The 22,498-nt window shown below is 41.8% G+C and overlaps 1 protein-coding gene across 1 annotated transcript; it reads left to right on the top strand.

The window, feature by feature from the left end:
- The first annotated feature begins 1,910 nt into the window (after positions 1-1,910).
- LOC127315247 (uncharacterized) lies at positions 1,911-4,061 on the top strand. The gene is made up of 6 exons (XM_051345751.2): positions 1,911-2,172; positions 2,242-2,343; positions 2,468-2,626; positions 2,721-2,774; positions 2,875-3,021; positions 3,569-4,061. The coding sequence occupies exons 1-6, from the start codon at positions 2,098-2,100 to the stop codon at positions 3,923-3,925; spliced, it is 894 nt and encodes a 297-aa protein (XP_051201711.1). The 5' UTR covers positions 1,911-2,097; the 3' UTR covers positions 3,926-4,061.
- The last annotated feature ends 18,437 nt before the right edge of the window (positions 4,062-22,498 follow it).

The following is a 22,498-nucleotide window of genomic DNA, read 5'->3' as shown; positions in this document are numbered from 1 at the left end:
TCAACGCAATCAGCTCCTATGGTTAAACGAACTATACTGTCCAGAGTATAACAACTATGCTGAGTTATGAGAGCCATTAAGCATTGTTTCTTATTTTGTCACAATCAAGCAAAAAGTTATGTGGTGCTGTCAATTTAACGAATACCTCTTCTGCAGTATCCTCATCAGCTCTACATATCAAACATGAACATGCAATAATTCAAAAGTTTCAGAAGAGTCCATTTCTTAACTGGAAGCACAAAACCATCTACCTTGGATTCCCATGTCCTCCGCGTTCTGAGGGCTGATGTTGAGGTAGGAACCGTGACGTCTCCATATCTTCATCTGCATCATCAAAATTAAAAATCTGCACCGGCATGAAGAAAGTTCAGAGATCAAAACCTGGACAAACATGAAGAGAGATCAGATATGGGCGCCCTACTTCTGTTCCTCCTCCAGACTCTAGTTGGGGCGTCCAAGTTGAGGTCGAGAGTCGTTCACCGCCGCCTCCTCAATCTTTCGCCTCCTTAATCGCGCCCGTCAGGGAGACTGCAGGGAGCGGTGCAGCGGAGTGCGCGGAGGAGTTGGGGCAGAGAACGTGGTCGGCGGCGTACGGGAGGGCGGCGAGGCAGCGTGTGGGACGACGTGGGGGCAGCGTGGCGGCTTGCGTTTGCCGGCGAGCAGGCTGCCGTGCGCCGGCGAGGCAGTAGGGGAGGTGAGGGCCAGGCGGTCGTGCGCATGGGCGTGGGGCAGTGCAGGGCGGCGGCGTCCTGGCGAGTGTGGACTGATGGCGGGCGATGCAGCGCGGGAGGCGCATGAGGAGCGGTGAGCGGGGATGTGCAGAACGGTGGCTTGCGCTGGAGCCGTGCGGCTGCGTGTGCGGGGCCGCTGCATTTGCGGGATGAGCGTGTGTAGCGGTTTGATTTTTTTTGGTGCCTGAGCGTGGGATTGTGGGTATCTAACACCGGGCGTCTAACACTGTTTTTGTGCTAATCTGAACCGGTGGATTAGAGAATTAGACGGCCATGATGATTTGGATCTGCCGTTGTCGCTCTTTTTATATTAATAGAGATAGAGATAGAGATCAGCATGGATGTTTTTCTTAGTTCAGACATAACTAAACTCGACTATGTAGCCGAGAACCAGGAAGCCGTCCAGCTGAGGACGGGCGGTCGGCGGGTGCAGGTCATGGCGGAGGCGGGCAAGCTGACGTGCACCAGTGCGGCTTCAATGGGTAGGGCACTGGATGGAGCGGAGCCTCTGGAGTCTGGAAGTGGATGTTGATGCGAACAGAGACAAAACCGTGCAGAGAGTGAGCTCTGGCTCGATCCAGGCGCGGCTAATATGGTTGGACTCCGCGGCGCCCTCCGCCAGCGAGCGGTGATAACGCGAGCTCTCCGCATCTTGTGACCGCAGACTGTAGATTGTGGAGTGGATGGTGGCGGAGTACCTGACGGAGGAGGCGAAAATTGTGGCTTCCGCCTGCTTCGCCGGAATAAATTCGAGGAGTGGTGCGCGTCGCCGGAATATATCCGAGGACTGGTGCGTGTAGGACTGCAAGTTCGGATCCTAGTCTGTTGTGATACGCGGGTGGGCGGAGTAATTGACGGAATCGGTTGTTTAGGGGTCTGTAATTGGCAGCAGCAGAATTTGGAGCGGGTCTTGTGCCGCTAAACATGGGACTGGGGCGGTGGGGAGATGAGATGGTACGGGAGAGATGGGTGGGGAGAACAAATCGTTATGGACTGTCTGATGAGAGTGAATGGACGGCTCAGATCTTATTTTCCAACGCAACTTCGTGCCTTTATAAGTAGTAGAGATAGAGATAGAGATGAATTAAAGTAAATCCGCCTGGAATCTTGGTGATGATTTGTAAACGATGCAGGATCTCTCGACTCTCAGAAATCTCGTATATATCAAGTGAAAGCGGTGATTACTGGACAACCATTAACTGTTTCCTAAAATCAGCATCTGCTGAAAGTTATACAGAAACTAATCGATCCTAGGCATGATCTTCGGAATTCTCCACGATATGCAAGCGGCCTCCTTATAAGCACATATCTGGCGTACGTTCTCCTCGTCACTACGTACGAACTGCGCCCAAACAAGGCCGAGGTCATGGGTAACTTTCTTCTTCTCGCTGCCGCCGTGTGGATGCTGCTGTGGGCCGGCCATGGAACCGCTGCCGCCCGGGTAACCTGCTGCCCGAGTACCTTAGTTTTTTTAATCATATTTTGCTAATCTGATAAGGTCATTGATCAGGTGAAACTCCAGAGTTCCATCAAGGAAACAAGCCTTTTGCCTCAGAGGTCGCTCGGCCAAATTTCACCACTCGACAATGGATCTGGCTCCGGGAAGCGCTACGTACGTATATATCTTGATTCGTCGCAGAGATCGATGGAGATAACGAAGAACCATCTAATATACTAGTATGTTCCTTTGACTGACTAACGACTACACTAATTATATGCATTTGTCTGTCATTTAGCTTGCGCAGCACCTGTCAGGAACATCGGATCAGGGTTTCTACGGGATCATCGCCACCATGGACGTGTACGGCTTCAACCTGACCACCGAGCAGTTCACCGAGGGCTCCGTTCTTCTTCACGATGAAGACGGCTCCAATATAATCCAGATCGGCTGGGAGGCGAGTACTGTGATGTTAAGATGTCAGATTCACATATATATGGTATGCATAGAATACGCACGGCTAGCTTACGCTGCTACCTAACTTGTGCTAGGTCGCGCCGGACACCTACGGCGATTCACGTACCCATTTAGGTTCTCTGTGGACGGTGAGCGACCGTGTATTTTTTGGACACTGACGTGTGAACTCTCATCTTATGCATGCCACAGTAACGTTGCTGCTAACATGCGTTGTCTCATCTTGTGTAGACCGATGGGTACAGGAAAACAAGTTGCCGCAACGCCGAGTGTGCTTTTCTGCCGGAGAAGGACGCACCCATAGCTCTTGGTGGCGTAATTGAGACCGTCACCCAACCCAACGGACCTAAACAGACGATCACCATCAAAGTTATCAAGGTACACCTCCCTTCATGGTTGTCACGTGGTTTGAATGATGTAAGGTATTTTTCCCTGCATGTAAACCATAGATTCGGATGATATTTTCACGACTAATTGTCACAGTAACAAATTGTGCACAATATGTTTACGATTTAACATGTATTAGGAATTATATGCTGATTAATAGAGTACGTGATGTTTTATACAATAAATTTGCTCACATTATCTGAAAGTTATTTTAGACTTTTTTAACAAAGTTTCAATTGAACATGAAATCTTATGATGGTTGATATTTTATATTCTGAGATGTGTCCAAATTTAGATGTATCTAGACGCTATTTACTGTCTATATACATCCAGATTTAGACAAACCCCAAACATCTATTTATGGATGGAGGGAGTATTTATTTTCCGATAGCCAACAAAACATTTCTTGAGAACTGTAATCTTGCATATCCTGCTTTGCAAATGTATATTACTAGTTTTGTTAAATCTTCTAAATCTAAAACATATATTTGATTAAATTTATGTACCTCCATAACCTATTTTTTTAACTAAATTATAGGACGGCATAATGGGGGACTGGCTGGTGTATTATGGGTTCAACGGAGGTGATCCCGCATTGATTGGACGATTCCCTAAGTCACTGTTTACCGGAGGGTTGGCAAATCGAGCGGCACTTATTCAGTTCGGTGGCTACGTGTGGACCAACACGATAACTCCGCCTCCGATGGGCAGTGGCTACCTCCCCAAGGATGATGCGGCGACATCCGCATCCATGAGCAATATCCAGTTCATCGACCAGAACGGACACCCCTATCCGGTGCCCCAAGACTCACCCACTTACGTGACTGATCCGAATATCTACGCCACTAATCCCATTGTGAATGGGCGTTTCTTTTACGGGGGTCCCATGCAGTAGTCAACATGATGTGAGCTAGCGTAACTCTTTTGTTTCAAGATTGTTATGAGCTAGTACACACAGAATAACTATTTGCTATTATCATATTTATAATGCGGTCTACAAAAAGTAATAATAGTATATGTAATAGTGAAATTAGGCTCATGATGTATCATTGTGGACACGCCTTACCATCCTCAACGGGTGGTGCAAATTATGACGCCACCGCACATGAACTCCTATTATTCATATCTAAAAATAAAAACTTCAACTAAAATAACTTTTGATCAAATAGAAATAGGCAATGATATCCAGCTACACATTCTTCAAAAGAATCTTCCGTAAATAACAAAACTAATCATTCTCATTAAGAAAAGTAGTTCATTTTTTTTCTCGAAATGGGAACCCCCGGCCTAGAAAAGTAGTTCATGGCAAGACCTAGGTCTAGATTGATAATGGCAAGAGATTGAGCAAGGATTTGATGCAAATAAGTGAGGGATCGGAGGAGAAACATACCTTGGATCGTTGACGTGCGAGGAGTCGAATAAAAAACAAGTGGAGGTAGAGATCCAAATGAGGTGTTTTAAGGTTTGGAGGAAGAAGAAAGAGAGATTGAGGTTTTTGTTTTAGAATTACCTCCTCCTTGGTCCTGTATATGGCGGCCGCAGCGTACGGAGGGTGGTACGGTCGTGGCCCGCCAGTATCGAGTTTTTTTTACCTTGAACATATAGTCATCCTCCCAAGTGATGAAATTGGTATGGGCGCGCGGTACGACCGGGTGTGTCCGTACTGGTTGTCGTCATGCTCGCAGTAATCTTTTGTAATGTTACGATGTTTTGCTTCGAGATGTGGTACGGGTGGTGTGGTGACCCAGTGTATCACTGCATGGCGTAGTACACAAGTCGTTGACATAACACAAGTGAAACACCGTTCCACTCATATTACATCCCTTAGAGTGGTACAACAGAAACATATGCGAGTCCAAGGTATGTCTATAGAAGGATACACGAATTGATTACAGAAGATCAACACAGCCTCCTACTTTACAGTGAGGTAAAACTTCAAATAAAACTTCAGAAGAACGACTCGTAGTCTAACTTATTGCTAACTCAAACTTAAGAGCTACTTGGCTTGCTATAGAATTCTAGCTACTTAGGTGCTAGGATTAGGGAAAGGTTCCCTTCTGCTACTAGTCTAGGTTTTCCACTCTAACTGATGCAGAGGTTGACTCCATTGACTTCATTGATTGAGTTCTCCGTCTGGTTGCAGTTGACTCCTTTGTCTTCGAGTTCCACGGTAGTTTCTCCTTCAGTGTCTCCATAGCAAAGCAGGGGATTTAAGAGTTGGATGAGTACGAGCATACTCAGCAAGTTCATATTAGGAAATAGGTGTATCATGCACTAGCTAAAGCCATAGACCAGAAAGTCATAGGCGAATGCAAGTTTTCATAAACATTTCTTCAAAAGGTTTATTTTATTATGAAAACTATGCCCGTCAGTCTTCACAGGTTGACCAGAGCTTCATGGAGTTCCTTTCCTTCCGCGTTCGCAGTTCTCTTCCCGAAGCAGGGAGTGACAGTCACAATTTTGATACCCTCTGCAGAGGTGCGTTACTTTTCCCATAAGAGAGCTTATCCTTGATACCAACCGGGTGTACTTTCCTGTCCACACTTCCTTGGTGTGGGGCCAGGTGTAAGATCCAAGCCAATCACTGCCTTCTCCGCGACCCTACGAACCCACCCTTTTGTCCATCCGTACACCCCTGGTAGACATCTCCCGATCATACGAATTTACCTCCGGTGTACTACGGACAATCCTTCATAGACGGTAGAGCCTCTCATCCACACGGATGGGGATTTTTAAAGATTTCCCAACCTACTGCAGTGTTATCTCCAACACCCAGCCAGGCTCTATCAAGTCCGTTGGCGTGCAGGAGGGAAAAGATACAGCTGACTTCCCCAGAGTCATTATAAATCTTATGGTTAACGTGATATGTACGACGCTAGAATCACTAGATGAGTAGTACCCGTGCAATGGAACCCCCACCATATAACCACATACCATGGTTCCATTGCCCACCACATAGTCATATTCATAATTATAAAATAATATTTTGCTTTTCAATGCATGAGTGATAAGTATAGTACTTTGCATATAGTTTGATAAAAATAATCCAATGACAGGAGCAAGCGATGAACTTGCCTTTCTTGACTGCAAGATTATGCAGACAAAAGCTTCGATACGTGAGAACTCCAAATGCTGAAATACCATCATCGTCCGGTAAGGATAATGTTTAAAGAACTGGCAAATATGCTATAATGCATAGTATGAGATGCAATCGTCCCGAGCTTAACCTTACCTCGATGATTTATGATGTATGAGTTGTAAAGATGTCTTTAGGGTTTGTTGCACTTTTAGAATGGTTCTCAAACAAGGTTCTTATTAGTGTTGGTGATATTATAGCATAAACAAGTGATATAATGCATCATAACAATCATACACACCAAGAATAGTAGTGGAATAATATGTGAAGAACAATTGTCAATTTTAAGTTCTACAGGACATGGTTGATGATTACTTATATTATACTTCAAAAGAATAACTTTTGAAGAACATATTTATTAAGAAATAATAAGTATTTAAAATAAGAACTATGGGCTTCTAAGGTTTGATTTACCTTTGTACTTCAAAAGAATAACTTTCGAAGAACATGTTCCATTAGAACAAGAACTACTATACATAGGAGCTAAGTGCTATTAGGGTTTACTAATAAGGGCTAGTTGGTTCTTAAGTAGAAGTGATCTACATGTAGCAAGTATTAGTAGGTTTATTACTATGGTTTCTCCTAGACATCATATCAAAGGATGGTTCAAGGTGATACTATGGGTTAGGGTTTACTATAAGTTCCTATTTGTTTCACTAAGGAATCACTAATGGTTTCCAAGCTAAGTGGTTTATGATCCTTAAGTAGGGTTTAGTGGGATGGGAGCATGTTATGTGCATTACTACACAAAATTGGTGTTAGGGTTCATCAATATGATTCTACTAGGGAGGGTTTGATGGTTGAGGTTTGGTCCTAATGGTATGGTATTTAGGAGTGGTGATCAATGGGACTAATCCAATTAACAAGTTAGGGTTTTCTCCTAAGTGACACTAGGGAATCATATAGGTTTTAATTAAGAATAGGGACATGAAATGATAATCTCATGTGACTTGGTCTTATGTTAGTGGATCATAAGCATGCATTCATTTGTTTCTTACTAGGGTTTTATAGGTATAGATGAAACTTAGATGCTCATATGGGCTAAACCCCTAGGGTTTTAGGATTGCAACTATTTAGGATGAGCACATAAAATAATGGGATCAAGATTCTAACTTATAATAAAACTAGGGTTTCTAAATTGTGATACAATTCCTAAAATGTTAATTGGCAATATAGTTGTGGTCATTAATTACTTTGTAACAAAAATAATGATGGTATTAACATTTTATTTATTTTTAAGTGATTTAATAATTAAGAGAAAAACTACTTAGGGTTTAATCTAGAAATCAGGGTTTTCTAATTATTGTTAAAATAATAACTTTCTAATTAAAAATGTTTGAGTTCACAATATTTAAGCTACTAAATTAATATTGGCTTTTAATATTTTCTTGATTTATTATTATTTAAGAAAATAGGAAATAGCTATTTTCAAATTAGGGTTTATGAATTACCACTAATATTAAGTTAATGAAAATATGATTAAGAAAATTAATCTTAACATTGAATTTTCTTACCGAATAGCTAATATTTAATTTTACAACTTAACTAATTATTGAATTCAATTTAGATTTAAAACAAATGAAAAGACATAATTAATAAAGATAAAAATAAGTGGATTTTTATTTTGACACACATTTTTTTATATTTTATTTGGATAGAGTTTATTTTAGTGAGCATTTTGATATATCATATATATTTTTCTGAGCTAAAATGAATTTTATATGATTTTGCAAAGCTTCAGCTATTTACTGGTTTTTAGAATTAAACCTAAATACTAAACGTACCGAGACAAACCTAACCCTGGCCACAGACAAGTGGGTCCTCTGGCTAGCTCAGCGGCCACGCGGGCGTGGACTGGTCAAAGGTTGACTGGTCACTGACCACGTCACTCTTGCCGGAGAGAGCGCCGGCGAGCGACGGCGACACGGCTACATGGCAAGATAGATGCTACTGTCAAGTGCGTTAGAACCGCGAGTCGATGCTAAGTATGTGAGCATCAACGCCACCACCGATAGGTCACCGGAGCAACTCCGGCGAGCATCTCTGCGGTGGCGGGCTCCGGCCAGAATGCAAGAACAGGCTACAGACGGCTAGAAGATGCGAATTAGGGGTCTATGGATGCACAATCTTACGCTGAAGCTCAAGGTGTGGTTGGCTCCGGCGATTGTCGATGGAGACGACGGCGATTAGCGATTTTCTGGCGAACCCGAGTGAAAGGGAACGGCTTGATTCCGGCGATAGGGACCTCCCCTTGATGCTGGGCTCCTCTCAGATGCTCTCCTTGATGATGCACTCCTCCACGACCAAGCGATAGCCTCCGGGGTGACTCCAGTCGACGACACCGTGGTGGTCACCGGCGATAGCTCTCAGATGATTGTGGGATTTTTAGGAAGCTAAAAGGAAATTGAAAAGGCCTCGGAGGATCAGGGTTCTTCGGCGGTCCTCCACGTGCTTTTATAGGCTCGGAGATGGTCGGCAATGGCGACACGACGACGATGACCGGCGCAGATGGAAGATTGGTTACCCTCATGATTCGAGCGCGAATCTTAGCGCAAGTGGATAGGAAGAACGCGAGAGAGGTTCGGCGAAGCTCTGGGTGTGCGTGCAGCGTCCGGGGCAAGCTTATCGTCGACGAGGTCGTGGCCTACTGGCTCTTCTCTGCTGTCGACGCCGTAGAAGAAGACGACGACGATGAATGACCACGCATGAGTTTTAAAGCAAACGAAGCGGTACGGTGGTCGTGGGTCGACTTCGTTCGTGTGCTGGGCTAGTTCTGGGTTGTGTTGGCCTGCTTCGGTAGACAGGTAAACCCCTTTCTCTCTCTTCTATTTCTGTTTTGAATTTGATATTTGAATTCAAATTGATTTCTATTTGTTTTTGCAGGTCCTAAATTATGTGAACATCAAAATAACTTGATAATGCTACTCACTCTGTTATTTTGTTCAAACAAATATTTAACCTTTAATTAAATTTGTATTGTTGTGAGAGGTATTCAATATTTTCAGTAAATATGGGTTAAGTGTTTGTCTCAATTACTTTTATTTAGAAACCAAATATATTCAAATGGTTTGAAAATTAATAACATGGGCAGGTGAACACATTATTAAATTTTGCTAGGGTGCTTAGCAATAGTGAGGTTCACATATATTTTAATTATGGCTAGATTTTAAATAGATGGTAATGAAAATGGGATTGGTTCATGATTTTACGTGGAGAATATTTCTAAGGGTTTAAAAACATGATTGAATAAACTCTATAATTACTAATCTTGCTTAGCAACTTTTAGCTTGGATTAATCAGGATAATTCCCAAACTCATCATTGGTCAATTCACTTGCTAAAGTGATGGTTCAAACTATGATATATTTTCCTATTTGGTCAACTAAACAATTACTGGGAATACCAAATAGAATTGGATATTGGTTTTACTCTTCTCACCAAATGGCATTTACTCCTTAAGTATATATGGCTTGGTTTATACTTGTGATCCATGATACACAAGTTAGGACATGTTATTTTATGTGGGATTGATCCTATATGACAAGGTTTAGGGTTTTGGGAATACTTCACTATTTGAAGTATTAAATAAGCATGAGGCATGGCAGGGTTCTACTTATGATTCAAAGTGATACTTGGATTGAAATTCAAATGTGGTCTCGGGTTTTAGTAGTGATCACCAAGGTGATACACCACTAGGTTTAGGATGTGAGCAATAGTTAGGGTTATGTTTAATTGACTAGGATTACTCCTCCTCACTTAGGTATAAGTCTTGTATCAAGGCAATACTAGTTTAACTTAAGTGTTTGGATAACCAAAGGTTGAATATGGTTTCATACTCCTCTACACAAGGCATGAGGATTGGTTTGGGTTAACTACTAGTACTATACTTATTATTTCATGTGATGGGTAAAATCTATTGATCTTACAAATAGTTTAACTTATCATCTAAATTTACAAGGTCCGATCATGTATTAGACATGATCCACTCATTCCTCACTAGTCTCTCTTCTCTAGTACTTCTCTCATCACACTCACTTAGATTCTTAGGGTTTATGATCATCACCCAATTTTTAATGATCAAAGTATTGGCCTCATAATAATTCATTAGTGAATCATGGTTCTCTTCTCCAAGATCAAGTATTGATCCATATACCTGAGTATACACATGTAGCTTAAGCTCTCTGTGATAGGTAGGGTTTTCTCTAGGGTTTATGATCATTACCAAGGTGTAATGATCACAACACTTGCCTCAATTAAATTACTAGAAGAATAGGTTCTCACTTATATCAAAGGTTAGCTAAGTCAAATAGGTTTTAGTACTAGACTTGTATTTATTTTAACATTGGTTAGTATCAACAATTACCTCACTTGAATAAGGTTTAAATATTAAGGTAGGTTCTATTCAATGGATAATATAAGCATATGAATGGTGCTCTCATTTCCTTAAGGTTTAAAGTATATGAGTTTGGAAACAAGGTTGGAATGGTCAAGGTTTAATAAATAACTAGTAAGAATGTCCTTGACATGAATTCAAGTATTGTAGTTGAAAAGTTATACCATGTGACTCATGGTGGAAATATTTAGTTAGTGAAAGACATGGAAAAGATAAGTAAAGAATAGTTCTTAATTAATTATATGCTTTGATTTATAGTTGAATAATTATTCATGTTTTGTTGTAAGGAATGCCATGTTGAGATATTTTATAAGATCTTTCGTTGACCCTTACTTAAGGTTTTGTTTGTTATAAAGCTAGTTCTATTTGATCTAGCCCATAGATCAAATCATCTCTATCCAAAACATGGTTTTAAGAAAGATCACAGTGAAGTTTGTAGCGCTTGACTTGATGATCTACTTCAATTCCAGCAAGTCAAGTAAAAATTCAGTTACTGTGGTAAGTTTTATTTGAAAGCGCGAAAATTCCCCGGATATTCTATGCATGAATGCAATGCACACTTTGGTGTTCTCTCATTTTATTGCCTCTATTCCTGGGATATTACATGTGGATGGTACGGCCAGGTATGCATATACCGACGCTCGTTAAAGTTACTCTTTCCATTTGAAAAAATCAAAAACCTCATCTCCACGGCCTGAATGTGGTATGGGCACGTGATACGGACAATCCTGCCCATACCGATGGTCTTTAAAGGTAATGTAAAACTGCAAAACTCAATTTTCCATAGCAAAATTTTCACACGTCTTTGCACATCAACTAAACTTTGAAAATGACAAAAAAATATGATAAGACCAACACTTCCGTTAACCACGTGTTAGTGAATAAAATGGAGCGAGATTTTACCTATTCTTCTCCTCTCGGCATGGGATCTTTGAAAGCTCTTTATTAGCCGACAAAATAAAACAAAACAAAAACACTAACAGGAACATAAAAAACTTTTATTTCACGTAGCTTTCCTCCCATGAAGCGCTTCTAGTAAAGGTCAATTAGCTTGACTCGGATGGTGATTATTTTTGTTTTGGAAGTGGAACACCCACTCCAAGGTAATTATCTTTCAAAGTAATGACCCCACCTTCAGTAGTTTTAGCCTTCTTATTTCAAGGGAAATGAACTTCAAATCTTTCTCTAGAGGGTATTGATATTCTCACTGAAAGAGCATGCTCTATCTTTACGGTTTTGTGCTTGATAACAACACTTGCATAAGAAGTTTATCATATGTACTCAAGTATGTAGGAATCAATTTTACCACTACAAATGATGACCCACCTTTTGATATTGGTCTAATGTTTGGTTCTTCCTGAATTGGATGTTTGACCTTTGAAATTGCTGGAAGTGATCTTATTGTGGAGAATTATATGTGAGAAGAGGAAGTGAAGAGATGGCCTGAAGTTTCCCTAGGCCGTTGAGCTGCCGGACCTTCTGGCCCCTGCACTAAAAAGTATCCTAGCGGTACGGACATAAATTCCACCCCATCCCCGAAGTGATTTTCATCCAGACCTGTTACCGTGAGCTGGCAAAGTGCAGAAAGTACGTAGGGGGCGTGGGGAGTATTTTACATCCTCCCTGAGATATGATTTACATTCGACGCCTATAGCATCAATTATCAAGCCTTGTGAAAGCGCCTGCTCACCCTTAGATCTTGGGGCTGACGAGAATCACATCCGGCCCTGGAAGTTCCCAATATCTAGGGCTGGCCGAACCATCCGCCCTGAGTGCCTACATCGACAAGATCGTATCATCCGGGGGGCAGACTATCCGAGGTTAATAAACCCAGATCACCCCCTAACGCTTCAACGGCTCCAAGGCTGCGTACGGGCTATAAAATGGGGAGCCTTCTTCCTCCTCAGATCAGATCTGCTAGCACAAAGAATACTCTCTCTCCTCCATAGATATTTTGAACTTAAATCGCGTGATCTCCCTCCTTAGCCAACAAAATCCTCCCAACCTTTTGGAATCGAAGGACAAGGGCTAGATCTACCTTTCTACCCAAGAATTTTTTTTGATTCCCATACTTTTCGTTTGTGGAGTTGGAAACCCTAGATCTTTTTTTGCGGGGGTCTTTGTTGTTGAAGGGCATCTCGGTTCTTGATAGTTGAGAGCCTCCGTCATTTGTGGAGTTTGCTTCAACTTGTGTGAAGGCTAGCCACCTCGATCAGCCTTGCTTAATGGAGAAGGTAGGTACTCCTTTTTGGAATGCCTACGAGGAACAAGGTGACAGCTTTGTCGCGGTTGTCACCTTTGTGGTGCCACACCTCCTCAACATAGACGTACCTCCTTTTCTGGAGGGAACTACGGGAAACATATTGTGTCTCCTCATCTCCGCTTGTTACCCGAGTCATCCCGCTTCCCTTTGCACTTGCTTTACTTGTTGTGTTTCCTTTATTCTTGCTTGTGTCTCATATAGGATCACTTTTACTTCTTGAAATCACCTTTACGTTTCCGCAACCAGCATAAAACTTGAAAAAAAGAAAAAAAATATATAGCTCCTAATCTATTGCCCTTTTTAGATGAAGTGAGGTGCTCCTTTCAATTTTCTATTTCAACGTCTTATTCTCCTCAATGAGGAGTGCTTGATAAAAAATATTTATATAAACACAAGCAATATTTTCAACAACAATTGGATCACGTAAGGTGCCTAGAGCCTTCTCATAGCTAGCCCGAGGTTTACCATGATTCTCCCTAAGTTTCACGAGCTCACCCTCAAGAAGCTTGTTAGCATTCTCAATGTGCTTAAGATCCTTAGTGAGATAAGCACGATGAACTTCAAGTTTTTTCTTTGAAGCATCAAGATCTTGGGACATCAAAAGTAACCTAGAAAAAATATAAATATCGTTATCCTTAAATATCAATCATATAGGTTTCAATTTTTTGTGAGAGAATAAAATTAGTGCTCTTCTCGGTGATGTCTACGCACACTTCTATTCTTGTAAACAGTGTTGGGCCTCCAAGTCCAGAGGTTTGTAGAACAAAAGAAAGTTTCCCTTAAGTGGATCACCCAAGGTTTATCTAACTCAGGGAGGTAGAGGTCAAAGATATCCCTCTCAAGCAACCCTGCAATTATGATACAAGAAGTCTCTTGTGTCCCCAACACACCCAATACACTTGTCAGGTGTATAGGTGCACTAGTTCGGCGAAGAGACAATGAAATACAAGTAATATGGATGATTCTAAGTAGTAAGTGCAATCTGAAATAAAAATGGCAGCAAGCAAACATGTAGCAGAACTGGTTGTAAACGGTGTTTCAATGCTTGAAAACAAGACCTGGGGATCATACTTTCACTAGTGGACACTCCCAACAATGATATCATATAGAATACATAGATATTATCACTTCACTATGCTACTCTAAACCACTCTCCGGTTTCATAATAAACACAAATTCACTGCGTATGGATGCATAAGCACTACTTAAAGTTCACATTTGGAATCTATGGACGCCCCATGCTGTCACTTTGAGCATACAAGATGGTACTAACTAGACACCACAATTTATAAGTATTTCTATAAATTAAGCTTAAGAAACAAACACGATGTGCACAATGTCACCTTCACACCGTTGGACAAGGTGTCCCCGGAGATCACATAATAAAACCACTTGAGTAGCACAATAGTTGAAGAATAACATCTACTTATTCAACTAGATTACGAAGCTCATGATCACATAAAGATCGTACATGGAGAGATAGATAGACCATATTGCTACCGGTAAAGCCCTCGGCCTCGGGGGAGAACTACTCACTCCTCATCACGGGAGTCAGCAATGGCGCTGAAGATGGCGGTGGAGTCGATGGAGATGGCTCCGGGGGCAATTCCCCGTCCCGGCAGCATGCCGGAACTGAGACTTCTGTCCCCCAAATCTTGTCTTCGGCGGCGGAGCTACATAACTTTTCGTGGATGTAGGCTTATTGATTTAGGGATTTCGCGTTGGAGGGCGGAAGGGCGAGGTCGGTGGAGGCCAGGGGGCCCAGACCACCCCTAGGCGCGGCCAGGGCCTGGGCCACGCCTAGGCCTGGGCTGCGGCTAGGCCTGGTCTGGTCGCCCTATGGTGCCTCTTCGTCCCCCTCTGGACTTCGTCTTCGTTACGAAAAATAAGATCTTTGGCTTTTGTTTCGTTCAATTCCGAGAATATTTCCTGTAGAACTTTTCTGAAATACAAAACAGCAGAAAATAGGTAACTGGCACTGTGGCATCTTGTCAATAGGTTAGTGCCGGAAAAAGTATAAAAGTGTAACGAAGTGTAACGAAGTGTAAACAAAACATTTATAAATTGATGTAAAACAAGCATGGAGCATCAATATATATATATATATGTTTGCAACGTATCGGCATCCCCAAGCTTAACTCCTGCTCGTCCTCGAGTAGGTAAGTGATAACAAAATATTTTTTGAGGTGACATGCAGCCAACACAATCTTGATCAAGTTATTGCAAAGCATTGTGAGCTGGGATCAAAGTACTCTAAACATAGACATGATAGACATAATTCTAACAATAGAACTTAGCAACTATGCTACAACATGAAAAGTAATTCAAACAAAGGATCATGAATAATTATGCACTGAAAGCAATTGTTTGTTTATGAGCATAGATAAAAGATAACAAAGTGGTACTCAGCTTGTCCTTTATGGATTAGCAAAACATAAATGCTAGGATAACTTTAAAGTTCAAAGGGTGACTAGATACAAGTAATTTAAGAACAAGCAATAACATAATCGTGAGTCAATCAATAATAAATTTTGGGACTATGCACATTATACTCAGAATGACAACTATGCTCTCTTAATTGGTGCATAAAGCAAGAAGATGAAGACTCAACATAAAAGTAAAAGAAAGGCTCTTTGCAGAGGAAGTAAGATTAACAAGTTTTATATAGCTTCCAAAAAGTATGGTACTTATTAGCTTTTAGCTCTCATTGCCCCTATCATAAGCATCTTGAATGGTTAAAGTTAATGTGATGGCAAATATGAGCTATATGCTTGACAAATCACAAGTTGAAAATCTCATGCCCCTTGAATGCGAGTACCTAAACCTCATGCTAATCAACTTAGGTCCCAAATAAGTTCTTGTCATTGTAAGTATACATGTATCATCGAGAACCGCCAACGGAGTACCTCCTGCCCGATGATATGGAAGTAGTCCTGCATATGAGCAATCCCATGCCAAAATGACAAGACAAACAGACAATGCGCATCTCAACAATTTTTTTATTTACTATGATTATAGCTTTTTATTGAAAATGCTTCACAGAATGCTCACTATGGTTCGCTGTAAATTTTCACCATGAATGATGCATGGCTTAGATTAGCGGCCCAGGCGTTTCTCTAACTCATATACAAACTCCATGAACTTACAAGTTTCCATTTTATTTCGCACCGCTAGGCATCCATAAACAAAAGAACATGACATCAACTAAACATGAATAAGTGCAATGTTGAAAGCGTTACCCATGAAAGCATGGTTGTGCTAACTCCCAACTTGCAATTTGCAAACATATAAACATCATAAGATAGTCACAATGATCAAGTTTATTAAGTGCAAGAAAGTAAATGTGCCATCAAGTTCGTGAGAGATTTATTGACTAATTTTCTCATGCCAAAAATTAATTTGGAAGATAAATAAAAGCATGATGAATATACTTGGAATAGAAATAATGCTAGTAGGTAGATACAGTGGACACAATTGTAGAACTTTGGTTATTGGTGGTTGGATGCATGAGTAGAGGTCAAACTCAGTACAAATGAAGGCTAGCAAAAGACTGGGAGCGACCAAGTAAAAGAACAATAATGGCCATAATCATGCATGGCGACAAAACATTATTAACTAGAAAATACCCCGCGCGTTGCTGCGGAATATTTTGAAAAAAAATCATAGCTGATCACATATGTTGGAGCATGATTGAAAGGTTATAGAATTTTGTACAGCTTCAATTATAGCGCGATCAAAATCATGTTTTAGCAAGTTATACAGAAATATAAAAAATCAATAATCCATCGCATGCATTTTAGTTCCTCTTATAGATTCGTGTAAAGACAAAGTATAATAACTATACATAGAGTTACTTAAAGAAAATATCAAAATGAACAAACCCTTGAATTAGAAAGTGACAATTAATAGTAGCAACTTGTCAAGATGAATATGGTAATTTATTAATAGTTGTATGAATCCCTCAGCAGTTGATGTAAGCTATGCACCTGAATATTAGTGCAGACACAGTGACTAACATAGAAGCACAACATGCATGAACAATACTTTTAAGTCCAGAGTAAATTATAGATCTAGGCGGAAATCTGAACAATACTTTCAGCAGAAAAATCAATTCCTCTCTTTACATGGATATGAGAGCCAAATCAGGCACCTGATAATTGCATATCCTAGCTCAAAAGATAACACAAATTTCTTTTAGACGCATCCATTGCCACATCATATCCTTTGGTTGTTCTCATATAAGAAAGTGCATAGACACGCATAATATCAATCCGAACTGTAAATCAGCGAAATGATGCATGTCGTGTTAAATCTTGCAATCTAAGTTTCCAAGAACGGAAGGATGACTTGGGCGCGACGATGACGAAGAGGCTGACGCAGGTTTACTGAATATATATCTAACACAAATTAAAGATGGATTTGAACAACACAGAATCACCATGAACATATACTAAAACAAACTAATTAAATTGTAATACAAAGATGTACTTGCACAGTATATAATCACGAGAAACAATTACTGAAACAAACAAATAAATTTATAAAAGGCAAAGCAACATGTTACCGAGAGAAATTCCAGAGTATGTATTAACATTGACTTCTAGTAGTGCGGTCGAAATCTCAGAAAGTTCTTTGCATCATATGGCCAGACAATATCCTCTAAAAAAGGCTAGTGGATGACCGAATGAGATCATTAAATCAATTGTACAAAATATTTTATAAGATTGCTTCTCAAGGAAAATCCATATGGCATTGAGAACGACCTGTATGTGGCTTCAAAGGGCCAAGGAGCATGCATCCATGAAAATAACGATTTTTCTGCTATGACTGTAGCACGTACCTTGAAATGTCAAATAAGAATATCTCATCCTACAAAAAAAACTCAATGGTTTAGAGCCAAATGAAGCCGCCATGGCTCTGTTTGCGTGTCTGGTTATATATAAGCAAGCGCCTGCAAGAGTATACATGAAGGACTTGATCTACACCCACGGTAGAGGAGAAGTTCCAAATGGACAACATCGTCTCTCCACGGCAAGCTACGTATCACCTGTCCAAGCATGTCATCTGACCAGGTGATGGATAGTGTAACGAAGTATACATGGAGGCAGGGGAGAGGAACGTGGCAGGATTGGCCAAGGAGCTCCACGGATATGAGATGCGCTCTAGACGATTCGAACAAATCGGTTTGAGACGGAGCATGGCATTTATAAATAGGAAAACACTACGCAGAGACTTCTCATATGCCTCCATTAATCTCTTGTGCAACTGCTCCGTTCAGAGATTGTGGGGGAGAGGAAGCGAGTGCGGCGTTGCTGAGAGTTTAGGGAAGACAAAGTGTCAATGGTAGTGGTGCGGTGCCTCGACTGGTAAATGGAGTTGCATGTGGACCGTCTGGTGTTATTTACAGGATGAAGAAATTGAACACATTAACAGAATACAGACGGTACTCTCACGAAAAATAAAGACGGGAACAGAGATGGATCAGAGAACTAAACTGAAAAATCGGACTGAACCAAACTAACCTGATTTTTTTTTTGCTGAGGTGGCAGAGTTGAAGAGATGTGGCAGCCTAGGATTGCTCAAATATGATTGATGAGGTGGACATCTTGCATGTTGAGAGAATTCAATTTAGTGGGTTGCTCCTATTTAGTTATTATAGATAAAAGCATAAAGTGATATTACAAGTCAAAAACTAAATGATAAGCATGTGCCAAGTCAACCCAATAAAGCATCAAAGGAGAATACCACAATATTATGCTTTATATGATGGAATCAACACATGATTCTTTCAATGACACATTAAGCACTCTCAGCTATTTGATACAATTCATGCTACAACAATAACTACTAAGAATATAATAAGAATAACATCCAACATGACATGCCAAAGTCTATGCCACAGTCCAGACAAGCTTCCTTTTGCATCACTATAGGCATGAAACATTTTACTCGTCTCCAACACCAATCAACTTATTTGAAACAAGTCTCATAGATAATAATCAATAAGGACCAGCAAGCTAATCATACATAAATAAACAAAACTAACAACCTGTGAACAAAATAAGAATAGAAAACTAAGAGCTAAACGCGGTACTAACAAAGTAGAATAATCGCAGAACAATAAGAGCGAAAACTAGAGCGTTCCATGCAATTAAAACGGAGTGTGTCTCTCTCCCACACAATAATGCTAGGATCCAACCATGTGTTACAGCAAACAAAACAAAAGAAAACTAAAAACAAAAATGAAGACGCTCAAAGAACAACACATAGCATATGAAGCAATAAATTAATATAGCGTATAGAAAGATGACATGATGCTTTGTTGATGAAGAGGGGATGCCTTGGGAATCTCCAAGCTTTAATGCTTGTACCTCTTGGATATTTCTTGGGGTGATATGGACCTCCCCAAGCTTCAGATTTTGTCCATACTTCATCTCATTACATCATTCTTCTCTCCCTACACTTGAAAACTTCTTTCATACAAAACTTCACACAATTCTTATTAGCAACATTAGTACAATCAAAATAAACAAATCCACTTGGATTCAGTTCTAACATATATTAAGCATCCATTGAAACATTAGCTACTATAGTACCTTCTTCAAAAAGTTTTTTCCTCAAAAGAATTCAAAAAGAAAGAGATTAAGAGGCAAATGAAAATAGTGGCAGAAATCTATCAAAACAGAACATGTAAAGATCGATTTTTCTGAAAATCCTCTGTTCCTCAAATCGAAAAGTGCTCAACTAACGAAATTAGATAATAACCTGAGGCATATGCTCAAAAATTGGCAGCTCAAAATTACGTACTGGCTGGGAATACAAATTTTTATGGTGACATCATAGAATCTGTTTCGGGATAGCAACTTCCCCAAATCTTACTTTCTTCCTATTAGAGGCTATTATTGACACAAAATGCTCATGATCACATAAAGATCATACATGGAGAGATAGATAGACCACATAGCTACCGGTAAAACCTTAGCCTCGAGGGAGAACTACTCACTCCTCATCTCGAGAGTCAGCAATGGCGATGAAGATGGCGGTGGAGTCGATGGAGATGGCTCCGGGGGTAATTCCCCATCCTGGCAGCGTGCCGGAACAGAGATTTATGTCCCCCGAATATTGTCTTTGGCGGCGGCGGAGCTATAGAACTTTTCGTGGATGGAGGGTTATTGATTTAGGGTTTTCGCGTCGGAGAAAATTTATAGGCGGAAGGGCGAGGTCGGTGGAGGCCACGGGGGTCCCAGACCACCCCTAGGCGCGGCCAGGGCCTGGGCCGCGCCTAGGCCTGGTCTGGCCGCCCTGTGGCGCCTCTTCGTCGCCCCTATGGACTTCGTCTTCGTTACGGAAAAATAAGATCTTCGGCTTTTGTTTCGTCCAATTCCGAGAATATTTCCTGTACAACTTTTCTGAAATACAAAACAACAGAAAACATGGAACTGGCACTGTGGCATCTTGTCAATAGGTTAGTGCCAGAAAATGTATAAAAGTGTAACTAAGTGTAAATAAAACATATATAAATTGTTGTAAAACAAGCATGGAACATCAAAAATTATAGATATATGTGCAACGTATCAATTGGCTAGATCTTTCTTAAGGAGATTAAATCTCCATTTCCCATCCTCCATATGGGACTTCAAGTCATCAGTGGATTCATTGTGTGAAGCAACAGTATCCATAAAATACTTGAATTGAGCACGAGCTTCACCGTTGAAAGAACACATAACTTTATGCAGTTCGGCTAGCTCTTGCAGTGACTCTCATCATCATCATTTTCCAAAGTACTATAGATAGAAGGGGTGAGATCACTTTCTATTTATTTGCCATGAGGCATGTGTGGGAAGAATTCTTTAATGTGCTTGACTACTCCTTGTAGTATTCATGAGCGAAGATTGACCCGGGTTTGGTAAGAGCCAAACTGTCAGGGGGATGATCCCCGGTAGGTCAAGAGCATGGCTAATATTCCTAAGTCAGGCGACTAGTAACCGGTTTACATGAGTAATCCGGATAAGTTTGGTTATCACTTAAAATGATGGTGACCGAATTAAAGGTCAGCCCAATTGTACGATCCGGGATACCGGCATGACTATGCCGGAGTGAGGATACTGGTGTACCTTAAGCCAGAGAAGTTCAAGTTAGCCGGAGCTTGCCAAGAGGGACGAAGGACAAAGATCCGACATTTTCAGATGAAACCGGGATATGGGTCCGGCATAGGGTTAAAGGTCATATGCCGGTCCTGGAGTCAAACATCCGGTCGTGCCACTACTAGACATGGAGGAGATACGGAGGATCTACTCATGACGAGAGCATCGCTAAGTTCCAACAGTAGCAGGAGCACGCCGAGGATGAAGATGCTACAGTGCGCAGAGCTACATTGGTTAGCGCCGCAGCGCCAGAAGCCAGAACACGGAAAGAACTTCATGAGCAAGGTCAAAGCTATGATCCAAGACTAGCCCGACGTAGGCAAAGATTATGAGGATCGGCCCATGCTAGGGCTCCTTCTCTTGTAAGTTACCTCTCCACTATATAAGGAGAGGTAGCACTCCCTTGCACGGGATACTGACGTATGTGATTGAAAACTTCTTCTTCTACCCCTAGTTGTAGACTTCATATTCTACCTCTAGCTCACAGCTCGAGGAGCACCATTGTAGCTCACATTGTGCTTATAGATCGTCGACAAGTAGGAGTAGGGGTGTTACCTAATCACGAGGGCCCCGAACCTAGGTAAAACCTTGTGTCATCGTGTGTGTGTGTGTGTTCTTCATCTCCCCCTCCTCCGGATCCCCCGGGGCATATCAGCCCCAAATTAAGCCTACCTATGGCATTTGTTTGTTCACCATGACGACAGTTGGCGCCCACCATGGGGCCAGCTGCTGCGCCGGCTGGGGTTCATATCCGGACGCGGTTCGTCACCGCCTCCAGTGAGCGTTTGGTTTCTGGCCTCGTCTAGTGGCTCGGATCATTGGTCTTCATCAGTGACAACGCTGGCAGCTTCGCCAACGGGGCCTTCTCCAGGAACGTAGTTTGGTTCTCTTCGGCACGCACCGGATCTACGTCGACACTATGCCATCACGCAGGTTCCCTGCGATGGTGTTGGTGGCACCGAATCCACTGGCACTCTGCGCAGCCCGCGAGATGCATTCTGACCGCACCGCTGGCAGTGTGGAGGTGATGATGGCTGGCGCGGACGGCACCGGCAAAGCCGCAACCGGCACCAGGGATGTCCCCACCAAGTCCGGGCGCACGGCCAAGAAGGCGCTGGAGCGGTAGCAGAACAACGCTGGCACCTCCGCAGTGCCCCCGGCACTGATTCCTCTCCAAGCCGCCATGGACAAGCTATCGACGCTGGTCGTGCCCGATGCCAACGTGACCGCGGCTCAGGCTGAGCTGGAGACACAGCGCCAGGACCTTCTCAGTGGAGCCAACGAGGTGGCCCGTGCCCAACAGGCGCTGAACATCACCCTACGTGAGTACAATGTAGCCCACGACTTTGCTTCCATAGATGCAGATCCTGGCAGAGTAGCGACAACCCAGCTTAGAGGTCGTAACTTAGAAAAATACTTACGCCAGGAAGCGAATTCCGGTATGTCTATGTCGGCATTCTTGATGCCAGCAGAGAAGCCGAAGTACAGTACTCCAGATAAAACACTTAGGGATTCTCTAGCCGTTGTTGAGGA

The sequence above is a fragment of the Lolium perenne genome, chromosome 7, assembly GCF_019359855.2.
Source record: "Lolium perenne isolate Kyuss_39 chromosome 7, Kyuss_2.0, whole genome shotgun sequence".
Lineage (NCBI taxonomy): Eukaryota > Viridiplantae > Streptophyta > Magnoliopsida > Poales > Poaceae > Lolium > Lolium perenne.
This window is presented reverse-complemented; position numbering and strand designations above follow the sequence as displayed.